At 36.4% G+C, this 26,407-nt stretch overlaps 1 protein-coding gene across 21 annotated transcripts in view; it reads left to right on the top strand.

Annotated features, from left to right (window-relative positions):
- The window catches only part of UBR5 (ubiquitin protein ligase E3 component n-recognin 5), an 83,537-nt gene that overhangs the window by 16,789 nt on the left and 40,341 nt on the right, over positions 1–26,407 (top strand). For 16 of the 21 annotated variants that reach the window (XM_065054143.1, XM_065054151.1, XM_065054156.1 and 13 more), the window contains exons 2-14: positions 1,161–1,205; positions 1,685–1,766; positions 1,950–2,026; positions 2,816–2,935; positions 5,900–6,089; positions 8,245–8,404; positions 14,991–15,140; positions 17,074–17,285; positions 21,885–22,001; positions 22,081–22,191; positions 22,997–23,151; positions 25,068–25,185; positions 25,936–26,120. In XM_065054143.1, the coding sequence (XP_064910215.1) occupies positions 1,161–1,205; positions 1,685–1,766; positions 1,950–2,026; positions 2,816–2,935; positions 5,900–6,089; positions 8,245–8,404; positions 14,991–15,140; positions 17,074–17,285; positions 21,885–22,001; positions 22,081–22,191; positions 22,997–23,151; positions 25,068–25,185; positions 25,936–26,120 (1,722 nt within the window). The remainder of the gene's footprint in view (positions 1–1,160; positions 1,206–1,684; positions 1,767–1,949; positions 2,027–2,815; positions 2,936–5,899; positions 6,090–8,244; positions 8,405–14,990; positions 15,141–17,073; positions 17,286–21,884; positions 22,002–22,080; positions 22,192–22,996; positions 23,152–25,067; positions 25,186–25,935; positions 26,121–26,407) is intronic. The other 5 variants (XM_065054144.1, XM_065054154.1, XM_065054159.1 and 2 more) reach the window with 3 other exon arrangements.

Raw genomic sequence — 26,407 nt, 5'->3', positions numbered from 1 at the left:
GGGTTAAAGGCATGGATTAAACAGAGGAAAGCAGCACTGATGTGCATGTATTTTTTGTTAGGTTTTGAAAGGTGTTGCTGGCTAAGAAGGATGTTTGTGGAATGCTAGGATGAATGCGGTACCAAAGTTGGGATTATTTTTCTTGTTTAGGAAGACCTTGCATTATTTTCACAGGATTCATTTTTGTTTTATATATTAATATAATGTGAATATTCTGACTAAAATTGGAAACTATTTAGGGACTTCTTCTGATTGCTTGTCACCTTTGGGAAGAAAGGAGCCCAAATTTTACCTGAGATGCCTGCTTAATATAGAAGAGTATCTTTGCTGCCTGGAAAGGATCTTTTCTAAGCGGATTAGAAATTCTCTTAGAAATTATTGCTTTGGTTTCTACTTTTGGGCACCATGCCCTGTAAACAGGAGTGGTCTGTGGGTTGGCTCTTTTTTTTGGATTCTGGATTCTGTTCTTCCATTTGGTGAGGTGCCATGAAAGTGAGATGGAAGTACTTTTGGAAACATTTTTTCCTTTTTAATAAGGTGATGTTTTACATAACCCTATATATAGTGAATTTTCTCTGGATTGTTTCTTCTACTAGTCAAAGTTTGTTGTTCATCCCTTTTGATGCTGTCTTTTGTGCATCTGTTCTCCTGTCTTTTCTGTTGTGGGGAACTTACTGGCATGTTGTTGGGTGCTATGCCACATACTTTGATTTTCTAGAAAATTGTAATCCTGTCTGCTCTAGGGTACTGTATTCAAGCTTATATGAGGAAACACAAGTATATCTACAGTTAATGTTCATTGCTTCATCTGCTTGTTTTGTGTGTAAAGTTGTAAATGATGGTAAGAAGGCAGGAGTAGTGCTTTTTAATAGTGGCTTCCAGAACACATGGGAGTGCAAGAAAACATGAGTTTTATGGCAAGATAGTAGGTGGACTGGTAGAACTCTAAAGTAAAAAACCATCCAAAACAAAAACCTGATTTGAAGCTGAACAACATCTAGTTCTTATACAGGTGCCCAACACCAAATAGTGTTTATATCAAGCTTCATTAGATGTGGTGGTAAGTTATTCTCATAATGTCATAAATATGCTGCATAAGTGGATGTGGTATGCTGTGGAGGATGTGTTTCAAGCAACAGCTTCATTTCTTTTTCTTTCAGATTAAGGGAAGTTTCAGAGAAGCTGAACAAATATAATTTAAACAGGTAAGGTGTATCGCATGCTGCTGTAAATCATTTAGGAAAATACCATTTTTTTGACAGCAACAAGAAGCAAATGATGGTACTGTAGATATGGCCTTAGCCTCAATACTACTAATACTAAAGTTCAGAAATGCTTCAGATAACACAGTGCTTATATTAGGAAGAAAATGGGAGGTTTTCAGTTATGATAAATTATATTATTAAATACCCTTCTTATGAAATGACTCCTTTAATTTGAAGTATAACCCCTGTTGTTTATTGCAAATGACATTTTAAAATTTTTTTTCCTGCATTTTCTGTGCTTAATGTTTAAAAATACATTGTAGTTGCTTCAACTAATGTATGTTTAGTAATTCTTGATTCTTAATTTTTATATTGGTAGCTGTTATTGCACATTGTTCCTTCCATATACGACTTGGTTTTTATTTTTTTCAGACTTCAGAAGTTTTAAAATGTTATACATGCTCACTTTTTGTTTTCAGCCACCCCCCTTTGAATGTATTGGAACAGGCCACTATTAAACAGTGTGTGGTGGGACCAAATCATGCTGCATTTCTTCTTGAGGTAAATTACTTAAATCTCTTCAGATAACAAACTTGCAACCATACAGTTAAACAATTTGAAGTTAAAATAATTGTTTTTAACATTCGTCAGTAACTGAAGACTTGGGTTTGTTTGTATTTTTTTTTCCTGGAACTTGTCTTACATTTCCATTTTAGACACTTGGTTTTCTTGTTTTAAATATAGGATGGTAGAGTCTGCAGGATTGGCTTTTCAGTTCAACCAGACAGATTGGAATTGGGTAAACCTGATAATAATGATGGGTAAGAAATGCTTTTCTTCATATTATATTATTATTTTGAACTGGATAAGCAGCTTTGCTGCTTTTTTGGTTTTGCGTTTGTTTGTTTTTAAATTAGATTGCCTTTGGAATGGGTACTTTGAGTAGATACATAATGTTTACGGTGATGCAGCCAAACAGCCTAGCTTGACATACTGGTGTAGGAATAAATGGTAGATTTTATTCTAAAAGAAGTGAGATAGGATTTCTTTAACTTCAAGAAACAAACCCTCCAAAAGTAATCCTTGTGAAAGAAACTGTGTTAAATTGTTAAGCTTCATGTAGAATCCACTCTGAAAGTGGTCTCATCTGGAGAGGCTCACTTTTTAGACATGTCTTCAATCCAGGTAAGTCCCCTTAATAGGACTATTTAATGGTTCATATTTGAATGTAAACCACTTGATGTCGAAGTGGCATACTCATGCTCAGGTTTATGGATAGAACACCTGGTGATTACAATTTGTACACATACGCTAACTGAAAACTTACTGCAGTGGCTAACTCAAATCGCTATTAGCTTAATGTGTATTTGCAACTGTGCTATTATGGATTGCCGATGTACGTAAGATCTGTTAGGCATGCTTTCCACTTTCTTTTTTCCGGTGTACCTTTTAATATACAGTTAGATTAGTTTGGAATATTCCCCAAGGGTGTTGCTTAAGCTGGTATGTTACCAGACTAAGTCCCTGAGAATTTAGACCTGGGATTCCAGGTTTTGTTCTTAACCCATTTGGGATTGTTTTGTGACTGATTTACCATCTTTTACTTTCAGTTCAAAGTTGAGCAGTGGCTCAGGGGCAGGAAGGACATCCAGGCCAGGCAGGACTAGTGACTCCCCATGGTTTCTGTCTGGTTCTGAAACTCTGGGCAGACTGGCAGGCAACACCCTTGGGTAAGTTTTGCTAGGACTGAGGCTGCAATCTGTTTGTTCCATATTTCAGTATATGTGTATACACATATATAAATTGTATGCAGTATGTATAAGGGAACGTACAATTACAGCAGTTGTGTAGGTAGGGTATAATAAAAAAACAACTTTATTGACTTGGTTAAAATGACAGATATGCCAAGTGACCCTCCAGTACCTAGGATACAAAGCATTCTTCATATAAGGTGTGAAGAATAATATGATTTTGGCTATCTTGTCTTTTTTTTTTTTTTTTTGAATGCTTTTTAGTTCCTTGATTTTTGAAAAGAATGTTTTTAGAGGGACACTATCAATTTAAACCCTGATAGGCTAGCAGCATTACATAAAATGAGCTCATTTATGCAGCAAGAATCTTCATTATCTATGTTTGCAGGCCTTTGTGTGTTCGGTTTTATTGTGCCGCCTTCTCTCCTGCCCCAAGTAATATGGTGTTTTGTTAGTTGGGGTCTTATGCATAGTATAGGAAGGGAACATTTGGAAAAGTTTGTTGCTCAGAACCTTTACAATTGTGCTGTTTACTAAAGGTACTATACAGATTCATTTGTTTTATCATTACCTTTAAAATTGATGGTGTCCCTTTATATAGCAATGTAAATTACATAATCACAGTGAACTCTTACTTATGTGCTTTTGTAAGACATATGGAACAGTGCTTCTCCTAAGGTAACTAGCTGTAGTAAGGAGAATTGCATTTCCAAACTGTGATTTTTGTATGTGAATGATTTGTTGAGAGGGAGGAACTACAGCTTTTCCATGAAAGTGAATTTGATGTTTTGTTTATGTTACCAAATATGCTAATTTCATCTGGGGCTTAGTTGCATGAAAGATAACGCACCTCCTTACTCTTCCAAACTTCTTGGGAAACCTTTGTGCATCTGAACCTAAAAAAGCATGTGTTGAACTTTAAAGGCAAACTGGTATTGTCATGTTAAAAAAAAAAATACTATGGAAAGTGTAAGACTTTTTTTTCCTTGTTGTTTTTGGTTGAACAGAACTGGTTAAAATTGTTTGAAACTATGTGTTTTAGGAGACCTGAAGAGTTCCTAATTTCTTCCCTTGCATGTTTTATAACTAGGTACTTGAAAGTCACTGAACTACTAGAGTAGCAGTAGACACTATTGACTGCTCTGTTAAATGAAGGGAATACTTAATAAACTGAGTCTAAAAACATGCAAACTGTGGAAAACTTAGATTAGATCACTAGATTTGAAAAATGGCTAGCATGCTAGTGGGCAGTGAAGAGATGTGGAAAATTAGTTAGGCGAGCTGAAATATTTTCGTTCTTCCGTTCTCTATTAACATTTATTCGAGGTTCAGACAGCTTTAATAGGAATAGCTGTGTCCTTCTGATTTTTTGTTTTTTTTTGTCTATGTAACAGGAACAAATTAGGACACACTTGGAATATTTGAAATATATGAATAAAAATGGCTTTAGCTATTAGATGTCTTAAGTCTGTCATCAATAGTTCACAACTTAAAGTAGAAAATGCTTCTGTAATAAGTATTAAAGTCTAATAAATAACGTTTTCTTTAAACCCTTACCTGCTGAGAGTTGATTTGAGAATTGTTGTGTAGGAAGAATTTGACTTCCCTTCAGCCCCCTTCCCACCTTTAGAAATAGATTAGCCGTTTCAGTTATTGTAGCCATCGTTGAATTGCTTTTTGTGTTGTCGTCATGGGGTTGCTGGCTAGAATCCTGAAAATGTAGGTGTCTCTGTCACGGGGGCTGCTTTTAGGAAGATACTTCAGTTATTCTGTGGTTGCATGGTCTTGTCAGGAGGAAGAAAAAAAAAAGAGAAGGATGTTAATATGTTATTAATCAACTTAAGCCATAAAATATAAGACAAGTATCCTTAATTAGCTTTTATAGCTACATGTGGTGTACTTTCAATGTGAATTTATTAGGTAGGGTTTCAGAGAACACACCCTTTTTCCTTTTCTTAAGTGTTTTTCTTGAAAGGAGATAGAAGATTAGAGTGGTTGAGAGCAGGGAAGTTTTGCTGATACTGATTATTAAATAGCAATAATACTATGTTCAATATTCTTTAAGGTAGATTTGTACAACAAAGTTTAGTTAACCTTGAAGAACAAACTAGTGTCTTCTAGCCTGTTATGACAAGAGTGCCTAGTCTTAAATCCAGAACAGATCCAGTTGACACAGCTCTGTGGTGTTAAGATTAGTGGAAAGTTGTAATGATGGTGAGTTGTTTGTTTCTACAAGTCACTGCCTTTCTATTCTCTTGTTTTGGTACTGGCTTCTAGAAATGAAAAAAATGTTCAGTCAGTTGAGGCATGTTTTTGCAGTGTGTACAGTTGATGTTGATTTCTCTGGTAGGAACAGGTAGAAGTAGACTATCTCTTGAAAACCATCCATGAGGATGAGAGAACTATCTGGCATAAGATTTCTTTTGCAGTAAAGAAGATTAGTTGATTTTTCCAGTGTAATCTTAAGCAACTTCTTAGTTTAAATCAAGTCTCAGAAATTTTAGGATACCCGTCTGAGTATAGTGACCTTCTGTCAGGGTCTGCTGACCAAGAAGCTGCTGCGTATGTGCTTTTATAGTAGGAAGTTAACAGCTGAGTGTTAGATGTTACACTGCTGATACTGTTGCATTTAGAAACTTTAGGAATTGTTGCATGCATGTATTTATGTATGTATACATCCACACAACTATATGAGTAGGAAAGTGTGCAACTTCCACTTGGAGTCCTGTTTTGTATTTCTTCTGTATAATTCAGAACGTTATCCTGATGCTCTTGTTTTTACTAGTTTTGAGAGATACTTTCGTAGTTTGTCTGTGAAGTCAATCTGCAGTAATTTTTAGATATTGTCTACAAGTTATTATTAATAAAGCCAAAGACTTTTTGAAGTAGTCCTCAGAGTATGCTGCCATATTAAAAAAAAAAATTACAATCTAAATCTTCTAGAAGTCGCTGGAGTTCAGGGGTTGGTGGAAGTGGAGGAGGATCTTCTGGTCGATCATCTGCTGGGGCTCGAGATTCTCGGAGGCAGACCAGAGTTATACGCACAGGGCGTGATCGAGGATCTGGACTGCTCGGGAGTCAACCACAACCCGTGATTCCAGCGTCAGTCATTCCAGAGGAACTCATTTCACAGGTACGTGAGCTAGAAATAGAAACTGCTTGTTGCCAAAAACCTGGAGAGCTTCTCATAGCACATACACAGGAACGTGCTGTAATAGTAGTGCATTTTCTCCAAGGAGTAATGGCATATAATTGAAAAGATTGACTTTCTCTATCTGAATTGCTTCTATTCTTAAATGTATAGTGTGAGTGACAGATTTTTTTTGGATTCCAGAATTGGCATTTCCCAAACTGCCTGATTTGTAGATGGAAGATATAGTGGCAAAATCAAATATTTGAGAATTTTATCAAGCATGTAGCTAATAAGTTTCTTGAAGGACTGTAAGGAAAGGAGGCAGGTTGATTTTTTTATTTGTTTGATAAAAGGAGTGATCCATTCAAGATTTGTATGAAAGACATTAAACATATTTAACCTCTTTAAAATGCTAATAATTTTTCTTCATGGACACCTCTACTTAATTTTTTATAAATGTAACTGATGAATGTTGGATATTAATTGCTCTGCTTTTACCTCTTGAAGCACTAAGGCTTGAATAAGCTGATGGGATTTGCATTGAGTGATTAAATGGAGTTTGTTAAAAAAAATGTCTTTCTCCATGTTTGAAGAAAATAATACATTCAAATTATTTGACCACTTAATGCATTTTAATTCTTAGTACAAAGCAAGTTGCTGGTCTACATTTGAATACAGATCCTAGTTGCTAGGCCAAAGATAATCTGCTTGCATGCTTTGAATGGCCTATGGATGACTGGCACAAGATAGGAGCCAGCAGGCGAGGTGTCTACAGACCCACCAGTGGACAGGCAGGCTTCTAGTTTCCTTTGTTTTTGAATTCAAAACCCAGTAAAAGCTGGGAGCCTCTGCTTTCACGGGGCAAGATACTGGAGGTGTTGGTGACTCTGAAATTAGCCCTGCTTTTGGGAGGTGGTTTGGTTAGATGACCTCCAGTGGTGTCCCTCAGATGTGGAATAATGGGGTTTTTGGGTTTTTTTTGTTTGTTTAGTTGGGTTTTTTTACATAATTTTTCACCTTTAGTTTTTTTCGAGGGTGTTTACTGGCATCCTTTATACCTTACACAAAACAGAAAAACAGACAGTTCCATTCTGTAAACTAATACACAAGTGTGTTGGTTAAGTTGTAGCTTTGATTCCCTTGCTGTGATCTTTTGCTTAAAAAAAATATACCATACTTTGTCTTACTTTAAAACAGAACATATCTAAAACATTTTTGGGGTAACTCTAAAGCAAACCAATGGAAAAGAACTTCACAGCTGGTCTATATAACATAGATTCTGCTGCATCTCAAAAATCTGTAAACTTCTGGCATAGGCTGTTTTGACAAAAAGTTTACATTTGTGTGCTGATAAAATGTCCCTTTATTTTTTCCCATGTCAAAATACTATTTTATTTGGTGCCTCATTTTTAATGTGTTCTGAAAACATTCATTAGTGGTTTCTTACCTTCTTTGTACAGTTTATGATCTTCAGAACTCTGTCATCTTCTCTGGCATTCAGTAGAGGGTAGTCTGCCTGGAAAAACAAGATGCTCTGAGTCCTAGGGTTAATGAAATAGACCAGAATGCTTCTGGTTGTTGTAAATTCATTGCATCTGTTTAACATTTGGAAGTTTTTTTCTGTATTTGTGCTTTGCTAAGGAACATCTAAATGTTGCAGAAACTGTTGAAGATAAACCTTTAGAAATAGAATGACGAGGAAAATCAGAAGAAGTAAGGTGATTACCTATTGAAGGGCAGTGGAAAGAGAAACCAGTGTCAAAAAAGCAGGAATTGAGGTGTGGTTTTGGAACAACAGTTAACTGCAAAACTGTTGATTGACATAGTAAGTTTAAACACCTCTACAGAAACATATAGAACATTCTCAAAAACAGATTTTGCTTATACTTCAACTACAGCATTAAGCATTTCAAGAAGTAGATTTCATTAGGAAATTTAGCACCAAAAGTTGGAATTCTGTGTCCTAACTTAGAACTAAGAGGAGGTTGACCATCTAGTAGAAGACAGTGTGAAAAAATCTATCTGAGCCCTTGTCTGTAAGTACTGTGATTGACTTCAGGCTTTTATTAGACTTATTTTAGAATTAAGCATTCTTTTCTTACGAATGGTGGTTGCTGAGCTGAGACCAGTAACCATTTATACTTTGCTCTTACAGGCTCAAGTTGTTTTACAAGGAAAGTCCAGAAGTATTATTATTCGGGAACTCCAGCGAACAAATCTTGATGTAAACCTTGCTGTAAATAATTTGTTGAGTCGTGATGATGAAGATGGAGATGATGGGGATGACACAGCAAGTGAATCATATCTTCCTGGAGGTTTGTATCCTGCAGCTTTTGATAAGAAAATGCCAATGTGTTCCTATTTTTCTGCGTTTGAAGCACTGACTGTGTGTTCTGTGCTGTGCAGAGTATGCAGTGAAGGCAGTTCATGCTTATAGGACCAAAGTCTAAAGATGTGCGAAACAAAAGATGCACTGGAATGTCTTGAGGGATTAGATTAGGTGTTGAAGGATAGTTGTTGACCCTGTTTGTGTGTGGCATTAAAGTTATTTTTTTAGGATTCCAGGCTTTGTAACATCAGCATTACTTATATCTGTATTTCGCCGCTCAATGAGATGCTGAGACTGCTGTGTGGCTTACTCATAAAAGCTAATTCTAAAACCTTCTAGTGACTTGCATGTTTTTTACTACTAACATATATTCTTAAGATACAGCAGTTTTTAAAGAAAAATTTTACAGCTTTTTTTTAATCAAAATGCTTCAAGGGAGGGCAAACCAGCTTACAGTTATTACAGTTAGATTGAGAATTAATTCTTTATCTCAAATTCCCCTCAGAATGCCGTAGTATTCTGGCTGTTCTGGTAAAATGCTGTAATTGAAGTCCAGCTAGTTTTAAAATATTGTTTGTCCCATATAGTGGCTTTTTATAAAATACTTTGAGTCTTCATTTGCATTGGCTAAATAATAGATAATTTTTTCTTGAGGAGTAAACATTTGAAAACATAGCAGCCAAATCTGATGTTTGTTAGGTGCGCTGCATAAAGGAAACTCATCTAAACTCTGACTACATATTAGCTTTTCTTTCTGTGTGTCAAAATGATGTTTTGATATTTTTCTAATTTTTTTTTTTCTGCTCATCTGGTTCACCAGGAAGGTTCATGGGCTTCCTCCATCTTTATCTTGTCAATCACGTGATTAGACAAAGGGTTTTTTTGTTCTGCAGCAAAGGCTTTGTATTTAATTTTGCCTCTTCTAGTTTTAGTTGCATCTGTCAAGCTTCTTTATTTTGCTGCAGAATTAAGAATACTCTGGTGAAAGGGGTAAAAAAATCTTTAATTTTAGTCTTTTAATGATCAGCTTAATAGCATTAGACAAATACATTGGAGGAGGTAAATTCTCCTAACTCTTTCCAGGTATTCAAAGCAGGAGTTTCTACTCTAAGCAGACCTGAATGCATTCTTCCAGAACCACCGTTCACAAGACAAATCCCTATTAGTAATCATTTACACAAGTTTCTTTTAACCATACTAACCAGCTTTCTACTGCATTAACTATTCTCTTACTACCTCTTGAGATCATAAGGATCCATTAACAGGACCATTGGACAACCTGTGACTGGTAACTTTTATTTGAAGGTGCCTGCACTACAGTCTCTGAGTCTTCTGTATTTGAGATAGGTTAAACTAGTTTGCGGAGTTTTGCTGTCCTCACTAGTTGTCCAGAAGACAATTTTGTCCTTGGCTTAATTTTTAAAGCTTCTCTCCTTTTTAGTCTAATCTTTCCTCTAAGGAGATTACAACCTCCTAATATCAGTATATTTTTCTCTTTTTTTTCTTTTACCCCACACAGAAACTGGGCTTTTACCCAGTTCTTGTGGGAAAAGACATGGAAATGACAGCAGAAATGAAATTTGATGCCTTTAACTCCAGTCTGCAAATACGTGATTTGCAATTTGTGAAATATGCTATGCCTTCCCTGTCTGTCTTAGGTTATTTTGAGTTTTATGGGCAAAAATAAGTTTGTTGCATAGAGATGAATTAGTTTTGGTATCTGAATGTGATCAGAAAAGTAGGAAGAATGTAGCTGAACAGTAGTCAGTGCTGTCATGACTCTGCTGTTGGTACATTAAATAGTACAAATTACCAGTCCTCACTTGTGTCACATAACTCTGCAGGCGAGTTTCCAGGAAAACCTGATGGCCAGAGAAATTTGCCTCTAGCTCTCTGGAAAAATACCAACATTCCGTCCTTCAGAACTACATAGAATCTTTTTTTTAAGTCTTTTGCTGTAAAGACATTTGAACACTTCCTGCTTTCATTTGTCATCTTGCCTCTGGATGCTCCTTTGGAACTATAACTTAGAGTTCATAAAATAAAATTGTAGATAACTGAGAAATGCATTGAGTTCTTAATCAGGTTTTTATAAATGATTCTGAAAGATAAATTCTACTTTTTTTTTTTTTTAAGTTATGTCAAATTATGCTTTAAAGCTTTTTGATTTTGTTCCTTCCAAGCACAAAAAAAAGCAAATGGCAAGACTGCTTTTGCCTTAGGACTTTTGATGCTCTTGCATTTTGATTAAAAGCATATGCTAATTTTTACTTTATCCCTTCTACATATCTGATGTTTTCTGACCCTTAAATTTAGGGGTTATTCCTCTAAGCCTTCCAAGACAGAGAAGCTTTTTTAAAAAAACACTAAGATTTACATTTGATTTTAAAAATAGAAAAAAAAAAACAACAAACCAAACCTAAGATCCTTTCCAACCACTGTGAAATTAATAGGTTCACGTTTGATACATCATAATTACATTAATATGTTAAGTGTGATAGTTCCAGTTAGTATTGTAAAGGTTATGCATCTGAATTTTTTTAAGGTAATAAAAAACATGTATTCGTTCTCCTGGAATTCTTCAAAATGTCTTAAGTGAGGAGCAGGACTCTACTTTTCTGTACAGATTGCCTTCAATAACTGTCTCTTAGATATTTGTTTTTGGAACCTTACATGCTTTGATTTAGACTTCTCTAATCTACTCCTGTTCGTTTTGTTTTATGATAGTTAGCAGAGAGGAATGTGGGTTCATTTGATGCATAACAAGTCCATAAGGAAAATATTCAAGGTAGAAATGACAGAACAAGATATTTAGCATAGAAGAGACTTGAAGGTCTTTAGATTAATTTTCTAGTTCATATTAAGTTGTATTAGAGGCTTCTTCTGGGCTTTGTTCTGTTAATCTTCTCTGTAGAGGTTCTACAGAAGTGAAAATGTTTTGTTCTTTGTATAGTTCAGATGTGTGCATGTTCGCTCAGTAACTTCTGCGTGGTATAGTGGGTTCTTGCAAAGTGGGACTTGTAAAACGTAGGTTTGGCAACATCCAGACTACTTTGGATTTTGGAATTGAGATGAGCTTGTTTAAAAATTGTTTGTGTGTGGTGTGTTTGTTTTTTTAAGAGGAGAAGAGGGACAGGCTGGTATTGCAGCAGTACTTACAGTGTTGGCTTGCAGTGAGGGGAGGTGGGAATCAGAGCATAGTGTAGCATCAGTTCAGTGGCTTGCCTTTGGGAAAACAATTAGGTGGATGTTTTGTCTGTGGTTTTGTTGATGTGGTTTGATTTTTTTTTAATTTTTTTTTTTTAAGGTGAACTTAAAGTTGGGTAATGTTTTGAATAAATACGTCTTACCAAGAAATGAATTCTGGAGTTCTGTTTGAGTCTGGTTTCCTGGGAAACCAAAATATATGTTTCTCTCCCTTCACTGTCACAGTTTTGCCAGTTTAATCCAAACTTGAAAGAGGAGGAGATACTATTGAATATTTCATAAAAATATGCAGCCAAGAAGAGGGGGAGAGAACTTCTGATTGCCCCCTTAAGGGGAAAGGTTTGATGTGAGCTCGGCTTGAGATCTGAATTGATCTAGGCAACATCTTCAGTTAATGAATTCAGTGCATACTGAAACTTTTTTGTTTTTAATTCCTGATAGTGTCATTTGTTTTTTGTTGTTGTTTTATACATACACACACACACACACATATGTGTATATATATATATATTCCCCTATTTCCTGTGCTCTAGATATCCTTTCCCTTCCAATTTTCAATGCTATGGTGTTTTCTAGGGAATAGTAGGTATTTTCTCTAAGCGGAAGGGCACAGTCTCATTCTGATCTGTCACTTCACAAAAGCTGAATTGTATCATCTCATGGGATTTTTCTGAAAAGCAGGAAAATAAAGTCATAGGGAATGTTTTTTTCCCCTGGATTCTTACACTGGATGTAGCCTTGCAGTATCTGTGTTTTCACAGCACTAAAAAAATTCCAGTTATGTTTCAAGGGGAGTGGATTTGGCTCCTATCCCTACTGGTTGTAGCACCTTTGTTTGCTGATATAGAAAATGGAAGAAGGGGATCTCTTACAGAAATACTGGAAGAGAACTAAAATCTTACTTGAAGCTGAAGTAAACGGATAAGAAAAGGCTTGATTTCCCCACTCATCTTAATGCACGTTTATCCAAAATCCGCAAAGTTTTGGTTCTGAAGTCTGATGGCTTGAATTTTTGCTTTCCTTTTTGGAAAGGCAGCTAAACTCAAAATGCCTGAAATGGTTGGAGGAGTCTGTGTGCATCACAAGTTAGCATGTATGTCAGAAGTATTTCTGGCTTAGTCTACCTTAAAAGAAAATATTGTCCATTTTGAACAAAACTGGAGAGTTCTTTTCTGTACTTGCCAGTCCTGTTCCTTGCAGAGGAAGAGGTGGTTGTGGTGGGTGTGGGAGGGGAGAAGAGCAGTGTGAGTGTTGAGAGATAGAACAGAGTCTCATCTGTGTTTTCAGCTATCAAAGTTTGGTGCTTAGAAATGTGATACTCTTAAGGTGAGGTGCGCTGCTGCTGTACTGTTGTGGTAAGCCAGTGGAAAATAAAGTATCAGGCAGGATAAGGCCACTCTGAGTGATCCAAGGTGTTGTAGTAAGACACAGCCTGTTTGACAAAGCTGATTTTTTACTAGGATTTCCAAGCAGTCTGTCAAGGATGACTTCCCAAAATGTACTGCGTGGACCATTGACTCTCAAATGATGTAGTTTTAGAAGTGCAGACTACACTTGAGTGGAGTGGATTACTCATTTAATGCAAAAAAACATCTGTGTAGGTCTTGCTTGCTTCGAAATCCACAGTGCTCACTAGTTACAGCACTGTTGTAGTAGGGACAGCTGGTTGTAGTTGGTATGTGTTACGTACTCTGGAAATGAGAGTTTAGAAATTTAAGGATGAATATTCTGATATTCAGTGATGTGAAAGTCTCTAACACTTTGAATATCAGTAAGTGGAACAGTTAAGTGAATTAATACCGGCTGTAAGTGTGAACTTCTGGCTAATTTTAAGTTTCTGGATGCCTTCTCCTTTGTGTTTCTCCCCGCTTTTCCCCCCACTTCATTCTAGACACTAAGAAAAAGACCCATAATAATCAGTTTGTACTGTTAAGAATGCTTTTATTTCGGACCTTGATTTCTAGTCACTATTGTGTTTTATGCTTATGATGTAGAGGCTGAGAACTGGATGTGCTGAAATTGCATGTGCTCCTTGTGTGTGTCCTGGCGGGACTTTGCGCAGCCCTGTGCTTGCTGCATGAGCAGTTCCAGCAGATGAAGTTGTCCTGCTGCCAGAAGGAGCTATCCTGCTGTTCCCTTGCATGGTGCTGAGGTTTGTGTGCCTGCATGGGTTAACTGAAACCTCATTTGGGGAGCCTCTTTCCAGTCAGTTTTGCATGAAATTTTGACAAGTGGCAGAACTCTCTCCTTTGCAGCAGAAGGGTCTGGTCAGCTTTGCTGCATGTGATGAGGCAGCACCATTGGGGCTCTGCTTGGCTACCCAGTTTAGTCAGTCTGGAGATTGCTTCCTACCTTACCTTTGGACCCTATGGAGTATTATTTCAAGCCAGGTGAATGCACCGGTTGTGGATTTAGAAGTCCCACCTTGCCCCAGCGAGGTGCCTGCCACATGATGGAGGAGGGGAAGTAGGACTGTCCTTTCTGTAGCAGCAAGGTCGTAGTCAGAGTTAGTTGTTTTGTCAGTCCGTATTGCTGGACTTCAACAAATTTGCATGAATTTTCAGTAGCCTCCTTTGTGTGTGGATAGTAGCTGCGGTTTAATAAACAGAAGAAAATTGTCTTAGACTTTAGCAATGATCAGTACTTTAGAGAAACTCATTTTTTCTAAAATAGAGCTAGGGCAGTCATGGTATTTAAGATAATCTTTTTCCTTTTTTTTTTTTTTTTTTTTTTTAAATACATGGTATCAAAAAATGTTTTTACCAGATAACTGTTGTTGTTCTTAATGTGGCTGCCACTAAAATCTTAGTACTGAGAGCTGCAAGCTGCTAGCCTGTGAATTACACAAGTGCATCATTCTCTGAAAGAAGCATTCCATGGGTGAACATGGTCTTTGACATGAAAGAAGTGGCTTTGTGCAGTACAGCTTTCACCATCACTTCTGTCCTCCCTGAATTCTAGGTCATCTTTAGAGTTCTGCATTAGGTGCATGAGTGTGTGTGCACATGTATGTATATGTATCTATCTTATCCTAGCGCTTTGTTCTTTCAAGCGACAGGCTAAAGTTTGAATTTCTAGGTCACAGAAAAATGTGGTTTGGGCAAGTCTTGTTTGGGAAATGTGGTTAGATAAAGTGACAGAGCAGTTCTTGTAGGGAAACTGGTTTTGTTCACTAGTTCGCCAAGCTTGATTGTAAATGTGGTTGCATAGGAGGCACATGAGTTTGCACTGGTGAATCTGAAGAGCAGAAATTCAATTAATAGATAGGACCTTTTTTTGATTTGATATTTGTTTAGTTGATGGTCTCTCTAGCTGATGTTTTAAGTAGCTGATTATTCACTTAAGACCCTTGTCTCCTCTTATAGAGGATCTTATGTCTCTTCTGGATGCTGACATACATTCTGCTCACCCAAGTGTCATTATTGATGCTGATGCTATGTTTTCAGAAGATATTAGTTACTTTGGTTATCCATCCTTTCGGCGCTCATCACTTTCCAGGCTAGGCTCATCCAGAGGTAATTTTGCACCTTTTTTCTTTGTAATAAGTAGTTTGCTGTGGAAAAAGCTAGTGATAGTACACACTGGTGGTTTAGATTCTGATTTAATGCAAAAGTAGACTGTGATATGTTATCAAATATAGAGTAGACTAGTAGACTGTTACTCATTATCAAAATTATTAATGAATTCTGAATATTAGCAGGTAAGTTCTGCAAGAACTTTGATAGTCATGTATTTTAAATGATTGTTGATCATTGGTGTTGCAAGGTGTTATACAATTTTTGCATGCTAAGTTTATTCTGAACTGTAGTGTAAGTACCTATGAATACGTAGATTGCATTACAAATATTTGGCTCAGAAATGAGTAACAATTGATGACATGCAGCATTCTTAATCTTTTTTTTTTTTTTTTTTTTCCCTTTGTTCACTTTTCTCAACATTTCCTTAATTGTTCCATGACAGAAGTTACCTTTATGGAATGAGAAGTTTTAGGTACTAAAGAGAGAGAAGAAATCTAAATTTTACTTTTTGGAAGCATATTTATAGTTGGATAAAGAGAACTATTGGCAGCTGATAAAAAAAAACCCCCTCCTTGAACAGTGTTAAGGCATTTTACTTTTTCCTTTTTAAAAAGCGCATTACCCTGAAAAGATATGTAACAGACCATGCAGCAATTTCCTATCTTTTGAAGCTGTTGCGTGAATGCTTAGAGTATTTCCAAACTGTTAATCCAACCTCTGCTGTGTTTGTTTGTTTAGTGCAGTTTTGTTGCCTTTCGTGAACATGTTTTAGTATATTAATTGCTGAACACATAAGTTCCTGTTACAAAATTATTAGAGGTCAGTGTGAAGTTTGCTAGCAAATGAGTACAGTAATTTATGAAATGTATCTTTAAGACAAGCTGTCGTGTTTGGCTTCTGTAAAAACTTTCCCATTTGTCTAATACAACAGGAGACCCAAGACGTGGCATATTTTGTTGAAACTATGATATAGTAATGTGGTTAATCTCATACATGTAATTCCAGTTGATTTTTGTGAGCATAAGTATTTAATAGGTTAAATGCATTATGTGCATGTACGAATATTCAGCATCTGACGTAACTCCTTCTAAATTCCTCCTTTTTTTTCCTTTCCTAAGGTTATTCTATATAAGACGTTACCACGAATTTAATAGTCCTTATTTTCCATGCATAGTTGACTCTTGGAAAGTTAGTTTGATTACCTGATTTAAAAAATTTGTCTGCATGAGCGAACTGCAGAGTACTGGCTTTAGACAGTTTGTAGGCCAATTGGAGGGGAAGCATTTTGGTAAGGAACATTTCCTACAAAGGATCCTTTTTAAAACTTGTCTGACTCTTAAAAAGTTTTCATTTGATCTACTCAAAACAAATACACTTTATTAAATCCAGTCCTATGGAATATTGCCTTAAACAAAAGGGGTTGGATTATCAAACATGTATACGAGAGCTTTTTTTAATGCTTGCTTCTTTAACCTTTTCAAAGCAGTGTTTTTTTGGGGAAAGTTTGTTATGAAACTCTCTAATAAATACTCTTTTTTGGTTTGCATAAAGATATCTAATGGACTATATAGACTCAGACATTTTTGTTGTTACCACATTGATAAAACATTTCTTCGAAACTCTGCATATTGTACTATAAAAATTAAAATTGCAATGTTAAATGCATTTGGCCTCGTACAACGTAAGTGAAAATGCTTTAGCATTTTAATAGTGCGCAAAACTGTAAGACTTCTTTATTTCTAGCTTATTTTTATGTCTAGTAATTCTAAAGTACATATGCTTGAAAGGGATAATACATGGAATGTTGCATGTCAGGACTTTATTTTTAATCTGTGTGAGTAGATTTAACTGCTGTTAGTTGCATCCTGAAGGGTCTTTACTAGAGAGTGGCTTACTTTTATCCCACTGGTGTGACCCAATTGCATACCAGTTCTCCTTCTTCCCTTAGAGAGAGACTCTGAGCTGTTGCGTGAACGTGAGTCCGTTTTACGTTTGCGTGAACGAAGGTGGCTTGATGGAGCCTCATTTGATAATGAAAGAGGCTCTACAAGTAAGGAAGGGGAACCGAACCTGGACAAGAAGAACACACCGGTTCAAAGTCCTGTTTCTTTAGGAGAAGACTTGCAGTGGTGGCCAGATAAGGTATTGACTTTTTTTTTTTACTCTTTATTTGCATGCTGTGCAGTAGATCTGTGGGTATTTTTTCAAATAAGTACTCTTGTGTTTCCTTTTTGAATATTGCGTCTCAGTTCGTGAGATAATGTAATAAAGCATATTCTTTATTATGCACATAGGAAAATTATAAATAACTAGTTATACCCTTATAGCTGTGCTTCTGTTATTACTGTTTTTTGTTTGTTTTTCTCCTTCATGAGTTTTGAAGGCACTACTGTGTTTTTTTTTCTTTTCTTACTTAGGTTCTCAAAGCATTTTCTAGGCAATAAGAAACTCATTAAACACAATTATGCTTTATCAAGGAACCCTTTTTTTGATTGTCATTATTATTTGAGGAGATACTTTCAGTTTGAGTGGATTGGACTTTTAAGCCAAAACAGTGAAAGCTGACATTTATTTGCAGTTGTGTTTTGAGTTGACCAATGATGTTAGTGAGTATTGGTTGCTCCTTCAGAATCCTTTTGGCTTTGATTAGTTGGTTTTCTTTGTAACTCTATTTCCATTTTCAAGGCAAGAAATAAGTCCCACATGAGAAAAAAGAATAATAGGAATGTTAGCTATATGTTGCAAACTGGGTAACCCATTCAGGTCATTTTCTTCATGAATTACCAAAGATGCTCTGGGAAATGTCTCAAAAGCAAAACAAAACCCCAAAACAATCAATCAGTCTTTTCAGGAATGGAAGTAAACATCTGTGTTTGTTAGATTAGTCTTTCTAGTCTTCCCATTTCTGTCTGTCCACAGTATCTGAGATTACTATTTTGATATGTCATGCTTTCCTTCTCTATGTCATTTTTTTCCTTTCAGGCTAAGTATAGATAGAGAGCTTGAAGAGGGTGGTGAGTTTAGAGGCTTATTTCTGCTTACAGCAGTTCACCTTTAGGAACTATTGTCTTCATTGTGGCATTCAAACTGAGAAATGAAGATATGTAAAAATAATAGAATGTCAGTCTAATAATTGCTCTTTTAACCAGACCTTTTAGGTGTAAAGTGTGATCCCCACCCCTCCCTCCTTTTTTTTCCCCAGCCAGTAACATAGAACTTCTGTGTCACTTAAAACTGACAGCTTTTGTGTCTCTTGCATTGTTATAATGGCAGAATGAGAGAGTCATCTTGCTTGGGTAGAGAGAGATTTCAGGGGTTTTGACTTCAAAAAATAAATATAGCTTAGATTTGGAATACTAACTTATCTTTTTTATTTCCACTGCTGTGTTTTGCTGACATTATTATGACGATTATTACTGCTCTGGTTTTTGTTTTGTTCTGGTGTGTTGTTGTTGTGTGTGGGTGTTTGTGGTTTTCTTTTTTTTGTTTGTTTGTTGTTTGTTTTTTTTTTTTACTTCACTACTTCAGGAATGTTTTTCCTGTTAACCCCATTCTTCTCTCTGGCCCTGAAACTTAGTTACTAAGTGAAGTTTGGGTTTTTTTTTGTTTGTTTTTCCTGGATGGGGTGTTTTGTTATTCGCAAACTCAGCAGATCCTGCCCTAGGACAGTAATTGCAGTCTTTAATTGGGCATCTTCTATGGAATTAACTTGCTGTGATATCCAGTTGCATGCTTGTTCAATTGAACTTGCTTCCAGGGTACCTGTTTTCATATGCACTTGTGTAAACCCTAGCTTCCAGTTAATTAAAGTGTCTTACTGGAAGGGCCTTTCATCTTTATCCAAAAGCAGTTGAACTTTTCACCCTGTCTTTCAACTCAACATTCGTAAGAAATTGTTCAGCATCTTTCTTGCTGTAGCCCCACTCTGAAGCTTTGTTGGTGGTATTTTCCAACAGAAATTCTCTCAGGTGAAGCATGAAGGAGATGATTTAGCTGAGACACCAGTTCAGATGCTGCTTCTACTTTGAAAATTGGAAGGGAGATCTTGAAATATTAATTTAAAATGAAAGTAAGCTAGGGGAGAGATTTAAAGTGTGTGAAGAACTGCTACAAAATAACCATCTTGTTTGTAAATGTTTTTCCTTCATTTTTCGTTATTTCGGTGTTTAGCATTTGACACAGAACTGTAGTAGTCCGTGATGAGGATGGTTAACTTGCGTTTATGGGAGGTAAAATACCAACTTGAAGAATGGACAACACTTTTGCAAAGCTAGTAGTGTTCCCAAGTGCACCAATTTCACCCACAGTCTGAAACTAATGACGCTGAGACGTGGTGCATAGGTACTGAGTTTTCTCCACCAAATAGGTGAAATAAGCTGCTCAGGAATTCTAGTCAATGAATGAATTCCTCTGATAGTTCAGGTCTCATTGGACTGTAGCAGTATGAGTCTGCACTGCCACGCATCAACTTTGTACCATGCGTATCAGAGCCACTCTACAGCATGGCAAGTATGGCTGGTTTTTCCCTGGTAGACTGTAGTTAGGTACAAGCTGAGCCTTTATTTTGTTTGGAGTAGGTATATTCTGTTTAGCTATTGAGCTATTAAGATTTTGTCATCAATCTGCATCATCTTCAAGTATATGATTTCTCTGAAGTCAGGGTTTATAATTGAACACGTAAGACTCCCCTTACAGGACCAGAGCTGTCACATCAGTTGTGCGTCTTTGTGCTGTGAGTCTTTTGAATGGCTTTATGGAGCTTTATGTAGCATTGGTCCTGTAGCATTTAGATCACAACTGCTAATATTTTGATAGAAGGGAGAGAACAATTTTGAATGGCAGGTCTCTTTAGTGCTGAGCTTGTGGTATAAAACTGTTTGTTTATAAAAAGTTATTAGCAAGATTAAAAGTCATAATGATACTGTCTTGGAGCAAAAAATTAATTGCTTCCTGTACTTTGAGGCATTAGGCCAGATAACTTCTGAAGATTCATTTATGCTGATGAAGTAGACATTCATCTCATTAGACTACAGTAGGTTCTGATGGCAGTGCTTTCTTAGAATAAGCAATATTTATACTATGGCAAGTATTAATCATGACACAGATTAGCATTCATGCTACTTCTGCACGACATTGGTAGGTGCTCTCCCAGAGCAAAATAATTCTCTTATGATTTAACTAATTCTAGATTCTTTTATCAGGGTATAAAAGAGAATTACTTGTAACTGCTTCTGTCCTTTCCTGCTGCCTTCTTTATCTTCTTTCCCAAAATATCACTAAAAATTTTGCGCTATTCCTGACATCTACTGAATCCTGGGTTATTCAAGGACACACTGGCACCTCTTGAAATATGCACTTCTGGCCATGGAAATTGTAAAAAATAGTGCGAATACAGATTTATGAAGCTAAAAATGTTTCCACTTGTGAACTTCTGTAGCTCAAAGAAAAGCCTTATAATTTAGGGGACAGTTAAATGTACTGGTTAGGGGCTTTATTAATAGAGTTCAGTTTCTCTTCAGATGGCTGAATTGCTTAAGTGTGGTATATTGTAGTCTAAAGGAGACAGCTGAAAGTATTGGTCTGGGAGATAACGCTCACAGAGAAGACTGGTTGTCATATACCTGTATTTCAGATCTGTAGCTGTAGAATACAGCATTTGATTTTGTACTAGTTTAAGTTATTTCGTTTTTTAAAGCTGTAATTCTCCCTTAAGTGGAGTGGTACTATTAGTTGTTACCAGTAAAGAAGTTTAGAAAGAACATGGTTGTCCTATAGCTGCACTTGCTGAGGAGCAGCAAATGGATGGGCCTTGCAAGGGTTTCTCAGTAAACACAGGTAAATATTTTGTGAAATCACACAAATTCACAGGTCTGTAGTTCGAGATTTGTTTCCATGCAAGGGGGAGCAGGAACTTGGAAAAAGTGAGATTGTAACTGTTGCATAGTTGGTGCAACATTGATACATAACCAAATCTCAGAGAGGGGAGACAGGCCTGTGAGATCCGGATGAGGTATAGGATGAAGCAGTTGAGCAAAGTGGCACAGTCTCATGAGTAGAAAGATGCCATCTGAGTTTTGTAAAACGTTGAAAAGGAGAAAAAGGAGAAAAGAATAACCCACAATGAGGAGCTTTTCCAGCATATCTAGCCATAATGATGCATTAATGGGACACACTGCATGGTGATGACTTTTTTTTTTTTTTTTAAAGTATTTGTCATATTGATGAGGTAGTGAGTTTGATAATTGATTTCTCTGGTAGCTGGAAGATATCTTCAGAGGTGTGCCTAGGAATGGAACAATGGAATTATTTTGCTTCTTTGTTCATTTTTAAAAGCCAGAATTTTAGAGGGAAACTTTAATGTCAGAAGTCAAGAGATCTTCCCATCTTTAATTTTGTGACCAATGTTGTATTCTTAAAATATTGTGGAAGCTCTTAGTAGACTGTCCAAGTTAACTGGCATCTATATGTCATTGCTAAACTTCAGGAAAATAATATCTCTTTATTCCTTCACTCTTTCAGCAGCAATAATGCTTTTGTGTATGTGTGTTTGAGGGCATGCTGAACTTGAAACAAACTGAGTATATCTTTATTTTCAAGTTCAGCATTCGCATTCGTGGGAACTCTAAAGAAAACCTAACAGTTACAAGTTTCTTTTTTTGTATTTATATTTGCCATTTTAGAGTTGTGATATGCAGGTTTTATAATACTGCTGTCTTAGGCTTCATATTTCTGTATTTGTAGGATGGAACAAAGTTTATTTCTATTGGAGCTCTGTATTCTGAGCTTGTGGCTGTTAGCAGTAAAGGAGAACTCTATCAATGGAAGTGGAGCGAATCAGAGCCTTACAGAAATGCACAGGTACTGTACCTCTTTAAATGCTCACCTTCCGAATTATTTATATGCTTTGAATATCTAAAATATTCTTTTGTTTCCAAAGAATCCTTCGCTACATCATCCACGAGCCATGTTCTTGGGATTAACCAATGAAAAGATAGTGCTCCTTTCTGCAAATAGTATTAGAGCAACTGTTGCCACTGAAAATAACAAGGTATGAGATAAGAACTGGTTGCTGAAGTTGACAGTTACTTTCAGTTACTTGCAGTATGTTATAGAGAAGTTAATTCTTGATCTTCATCAGTAGTAGAAAGTACCTCACTTGTTCATTCATTCTGCTTCTATATACAGATGTAAAAAACAAACAGAAACCCAAATGGTGTTTTGTAAAAATGCAAAAAGGGAAGAAAAAAGTCTGGCAGATTTACAGCTGAAACAGCGACATCTGTTTTACCTCATTATCTGAAATACTTGACTTTTTGCTGTTACAATAGAACGTGACACTGTGTTAAGAATAGAGAAGCTTGTTAAATTTCTGTATATATTTACTAGAAAAACTAAGAGCATAAGTTATCTAAATATGTTTTTCTGCCCAGTTAAGAGTAAAACTTGAAACTGATCTGGTAAAGCATATGCACTTGTTGAAGTATTTTTATGACACCTCTCTGCTTTTATTTAGCTTTCATGTTTTTGTTTGGGACTGGAAACAGGAAAAAAAATCCTGGAAAGCTATTTTCTGGGAAAAGGTGGTGGGGGATAAAATCCCACAGGGAATAATTGTTAGTGGCTTTTTTTTGTGATTGTTTTGTTTGGTGTTGGTTGTTTTTTTTGTTTTTCTTTTTTGTTTGGTTGTTTTTGTTGTTGTTTGGTTGTTTTTTGTTTTTGTTTTTGCTTTGTCATTTGTTTTGGGTTTTTTCCCTTTTCAAAATCAGTAAATACTACATTAAAGGTGCGACTAAGGTGCAACTTTTCTTTCTTCCCCCTTCCCTCCCCCGTTCCTTTTTTCCATTCTGGCTTAGGTTGCTACGTGGGTAGATGAAACTTTAAGTTCCGTAGCTTCTAAATTAGAACACACTGCACAGACATATTCGGAGCTCCAGGGAGAACGGATTGTTTCTTTACATTGTTGTGCTCTCTATACGTGTGCTCAGCTAGAGAACAACTTGTATTGGTGGTAAGTAAATACCGTGTTCACTTACAACAGTGCAGATCCACTGGACATCTTCGTGTCCTTGGCTCTGAGAAGCTTTGCAAAACTACTGAACCACAGTTGTTCTGAGTTCTTTTAATACTGTGGTTTAAAGTATATTTATTATCTCCTTCAATGCTTTAACGTATTTAAGAGAATAAGGTTATTCTTTCTGGAGATGTGTATACATGCTTTAGCATTCTAATATATCAGTACTACACAGTATCAGAGAAAAACCTTCTTTATGCCTTTCAGGCCTTTTCCAGATTATAAATATCTACAGATTAACAAATTTACTCACATATGAGGTCCACATTCTTCTGTCAGTCTCTGTTAGGAAAATTTCATCTGTTGGTTTATGATCCAAATCTTAAAGAAGGGAGAAATAATGTCAGATGCTTCCTCTGGAGCTGCTTGTTAAAATGTAATGCTTTAAAATGTTGTAAAATATGAAACATTAGTTAAAATATTTTAACTAACAATTTTATAATTAATAAGCCTATTATAAAGTGAAAAGAGAGACCAAACCTCAAAAATAACACTTCCAAAAGAGTTCGGAAATTAATTTTGAATTCGAGTGAATGAATTGAGTATTACTGATGCATTGTCAGGATTCATTGTTTTTGGTCAGTGTGTCAGGAGTCGTATTACATATGATGCCCAAAGCTCAAGTAGCTTTTAGGCATGGGTGAGTTAATACTCGATGATGAGTTGAAAATCAGAGCACTGAAAACTGATTCTATAAAACAGCTTTCTCATTAAATTCTAATAACTCTCTGGAAAATATTTAAGTAGAATTGTACGTATGCTTGTAAACTTAAACACAGCCATATTTTATTTTAACACCTAGTCCCAAATCTCTAAATTACAGCTCTCTGGTTCTTGGCCCTTTTGTTATGTCAGACTGACATACCTCAAGAGTAATTACTCTTCATGTGGAAGCAAATGATCTGTAACTTTGGAGATACCTGGCTATTAAAACCTGCCATTTCTACCACTTTTAGAACAATCTGTTTAATGTATACAAAGACATTAGCATTTATATGTAGTCTTTGAAAGCAGTTTATTAACCAACCTGTCCTTTCTGGGAAGGGTTGAATGTCAGCAGTGGTTAATCAGATGGATGTAGACAGAAGCTTCTGTAACTATCGATATCCTTAATTACAATGGTCTGTAGCACCCTGGGAGAGGATTTCAGTTTCCAGTGTTGCACAGGATTGATGCTTTTTTTGCTTTACTTAACACGAAGGAAGTTTTCTTTTAAAAGCTTTCACCTATGTAACCCACTGGCTAAAACATGAAGTATCAAAATAATGAATGTGCTTAACTGTGTGCGTAAGCATTATTTTCAGCTAAACTGCGTGGATCCAGTTTCAAAAGAAGTGTCCCTTTTTCCCCCTTTGGCTGCTTAAGTCTGTCGTAGAAGTCCTAGATTCCTTCAGCCATGTTCCCGGAGAGAAAGTGAGGCCTATAGACTTTAAAAATAAAAATGCTCGTGCTGTGCCCCAATGACTACAAATTCTGGAAATTGTCAGTAGTCACAGGAAAGGTGTCCTCAAGTTCAGAGGGGAAAATTCACAACTTGCAAGCTGTGACTGGAGTGTACCGTCTGTGAGAAGGGTCTTGAAGCATTTTGGACTAGAAGGAGTGCCATTTGGAAGTGGCATATTTTACATGTTGCCCCTTTTCCTCCTCCTAATTAATTGGCCAGTTGAGATGAATTTCAAAAGTGGAGGTGAATTTAGAAAAAGGTGTCATTTCTACAGTGCTTTGAGATTTTGGAGAAGGTGGCACAGAGTCATGTATGTTTGATCATGACTACATTAAGCGGAAGGAATAAACTGCTCAAACTTATAAACAAAGCATTTCTTTCCGTTTTTAAAATACTGTTTTTTCCACAGGGGGGTAGTTCCTTTCAGCCAAAGGAAGAAAATGCTAGAAAAGGCCAGAGCGAAAAATAAAAAGCCGAAGTCTAGTGCTGGTATTTCCTCTATGCCAAACATAACTGTTGGAACCCAGGCAAGTGCAACTGTCACAACTGGCGTTTTTACACTGCTATATGATGATGAGCTTACAGCCTGTTCTTAAAAGGTTCTGTTAGTGTTGCTGTTGTTTTACAAGTATGATTATTGCTGCAAACATGGAGAAACAATGTGCTCATGCAAAAAACTTCTGTTTTAACTTACCTACTGATTTTGTATTTTGAGAGGAAGCGTAGAAATACAATCCTCAGTAGAGCACATAGCTTAGTAAATGATTTAGCATTTAAGTCCCTGCTCTGTTAGCATCTGGGTTTGATTTATTTAGGGAGTGGGATAGGCCTTTGATTTGAAGCCTTTACCAAAAAGGTTAATAGCTGATACAGAGGTGCTGAGATTCTTTTTGTGATTAGTATTAGAACTAGTGTGAGGCAATCCAGTTTTTTTCCCAGGGAGAATATTTCTTCTGGCTCCCCATCCATTCTGATCAGCTATGGGATGAGTTTTTTTTTTTAACTGGATGAATTGTTCCTTTTGTGATTCAGCAGCTAAACACTATATATTAAACACTTGCCCTGCTAAAGCTGTTGCTCTCGGCTGCAAATTGCATAACAGCCTCTTTTTTTCCTAGAAAAGTGCATAGTACATCAGGCTGAGTTTCCGCTTTATCTAGTTCCATAAGTTGTCTTATTTTTTGACTACTACATATGTCACCAAGAAAATGCATGCATATATGACTTCCTTCAGTATAATCCATTGTTCTCATAGACATAAATATTTCTGTCGGTAGGTGTGTTTAAGAAATAACCCCCTCTATCATGCTGGAGCAGTTGCTTTTTCAATCAGTGCTGGAATTCCTAAAGTGGGTGTGTTAATGGAGTCTGTTTGGAACATGAATGACAGCTGTCGATTTCAACTTCGGTCACCTGAGAGCTTGAAAAACATGGAGAAAGCTAGCAAAACTACTGAGGCAAAGTAAGTCTGGAGAACACAATGCGTACAAGCAGAACATTTATTTAGGTTTTATCAGTTTGAACTTCTTTACAAGATTCTAGCTTTCTCTTAAATGCTGCTAAATATGCAGAAATGCTCAGTGCAGGAGAGGCATCTTCGTTGTGTGAAACAATGATGGAAATGTGAAATGCGGAAGGAATATTAAATGAAGACTTTCCTGCAGCATTTAATAAATTTTCCAAGATTCTGTATTTGAATAATTGAAAGTGGTTTTATTATGGAACTGTTTTCAGACCCTTCTTCATAGC

Source organism: Columba livia, chromosome 2 (genome assembly GCF_036013475.1).
Source record: "Columba livia isolate bColLiv1 breed racing homer chromosome 2, bColLiv1.pat.W.v2, whole genome shotgun sequence".
NCBI classification, from domain to species: Eukaryota; Metazoa; Chordata; class Aves; order Columbiformes; family Columbidae; genus Columba; species Columba livia.
The sequence above is the reverse complement of the archived record's forward strand: the minus strand, read 5'-3'. Positions and strand labels throughout refer to the sequence as shown.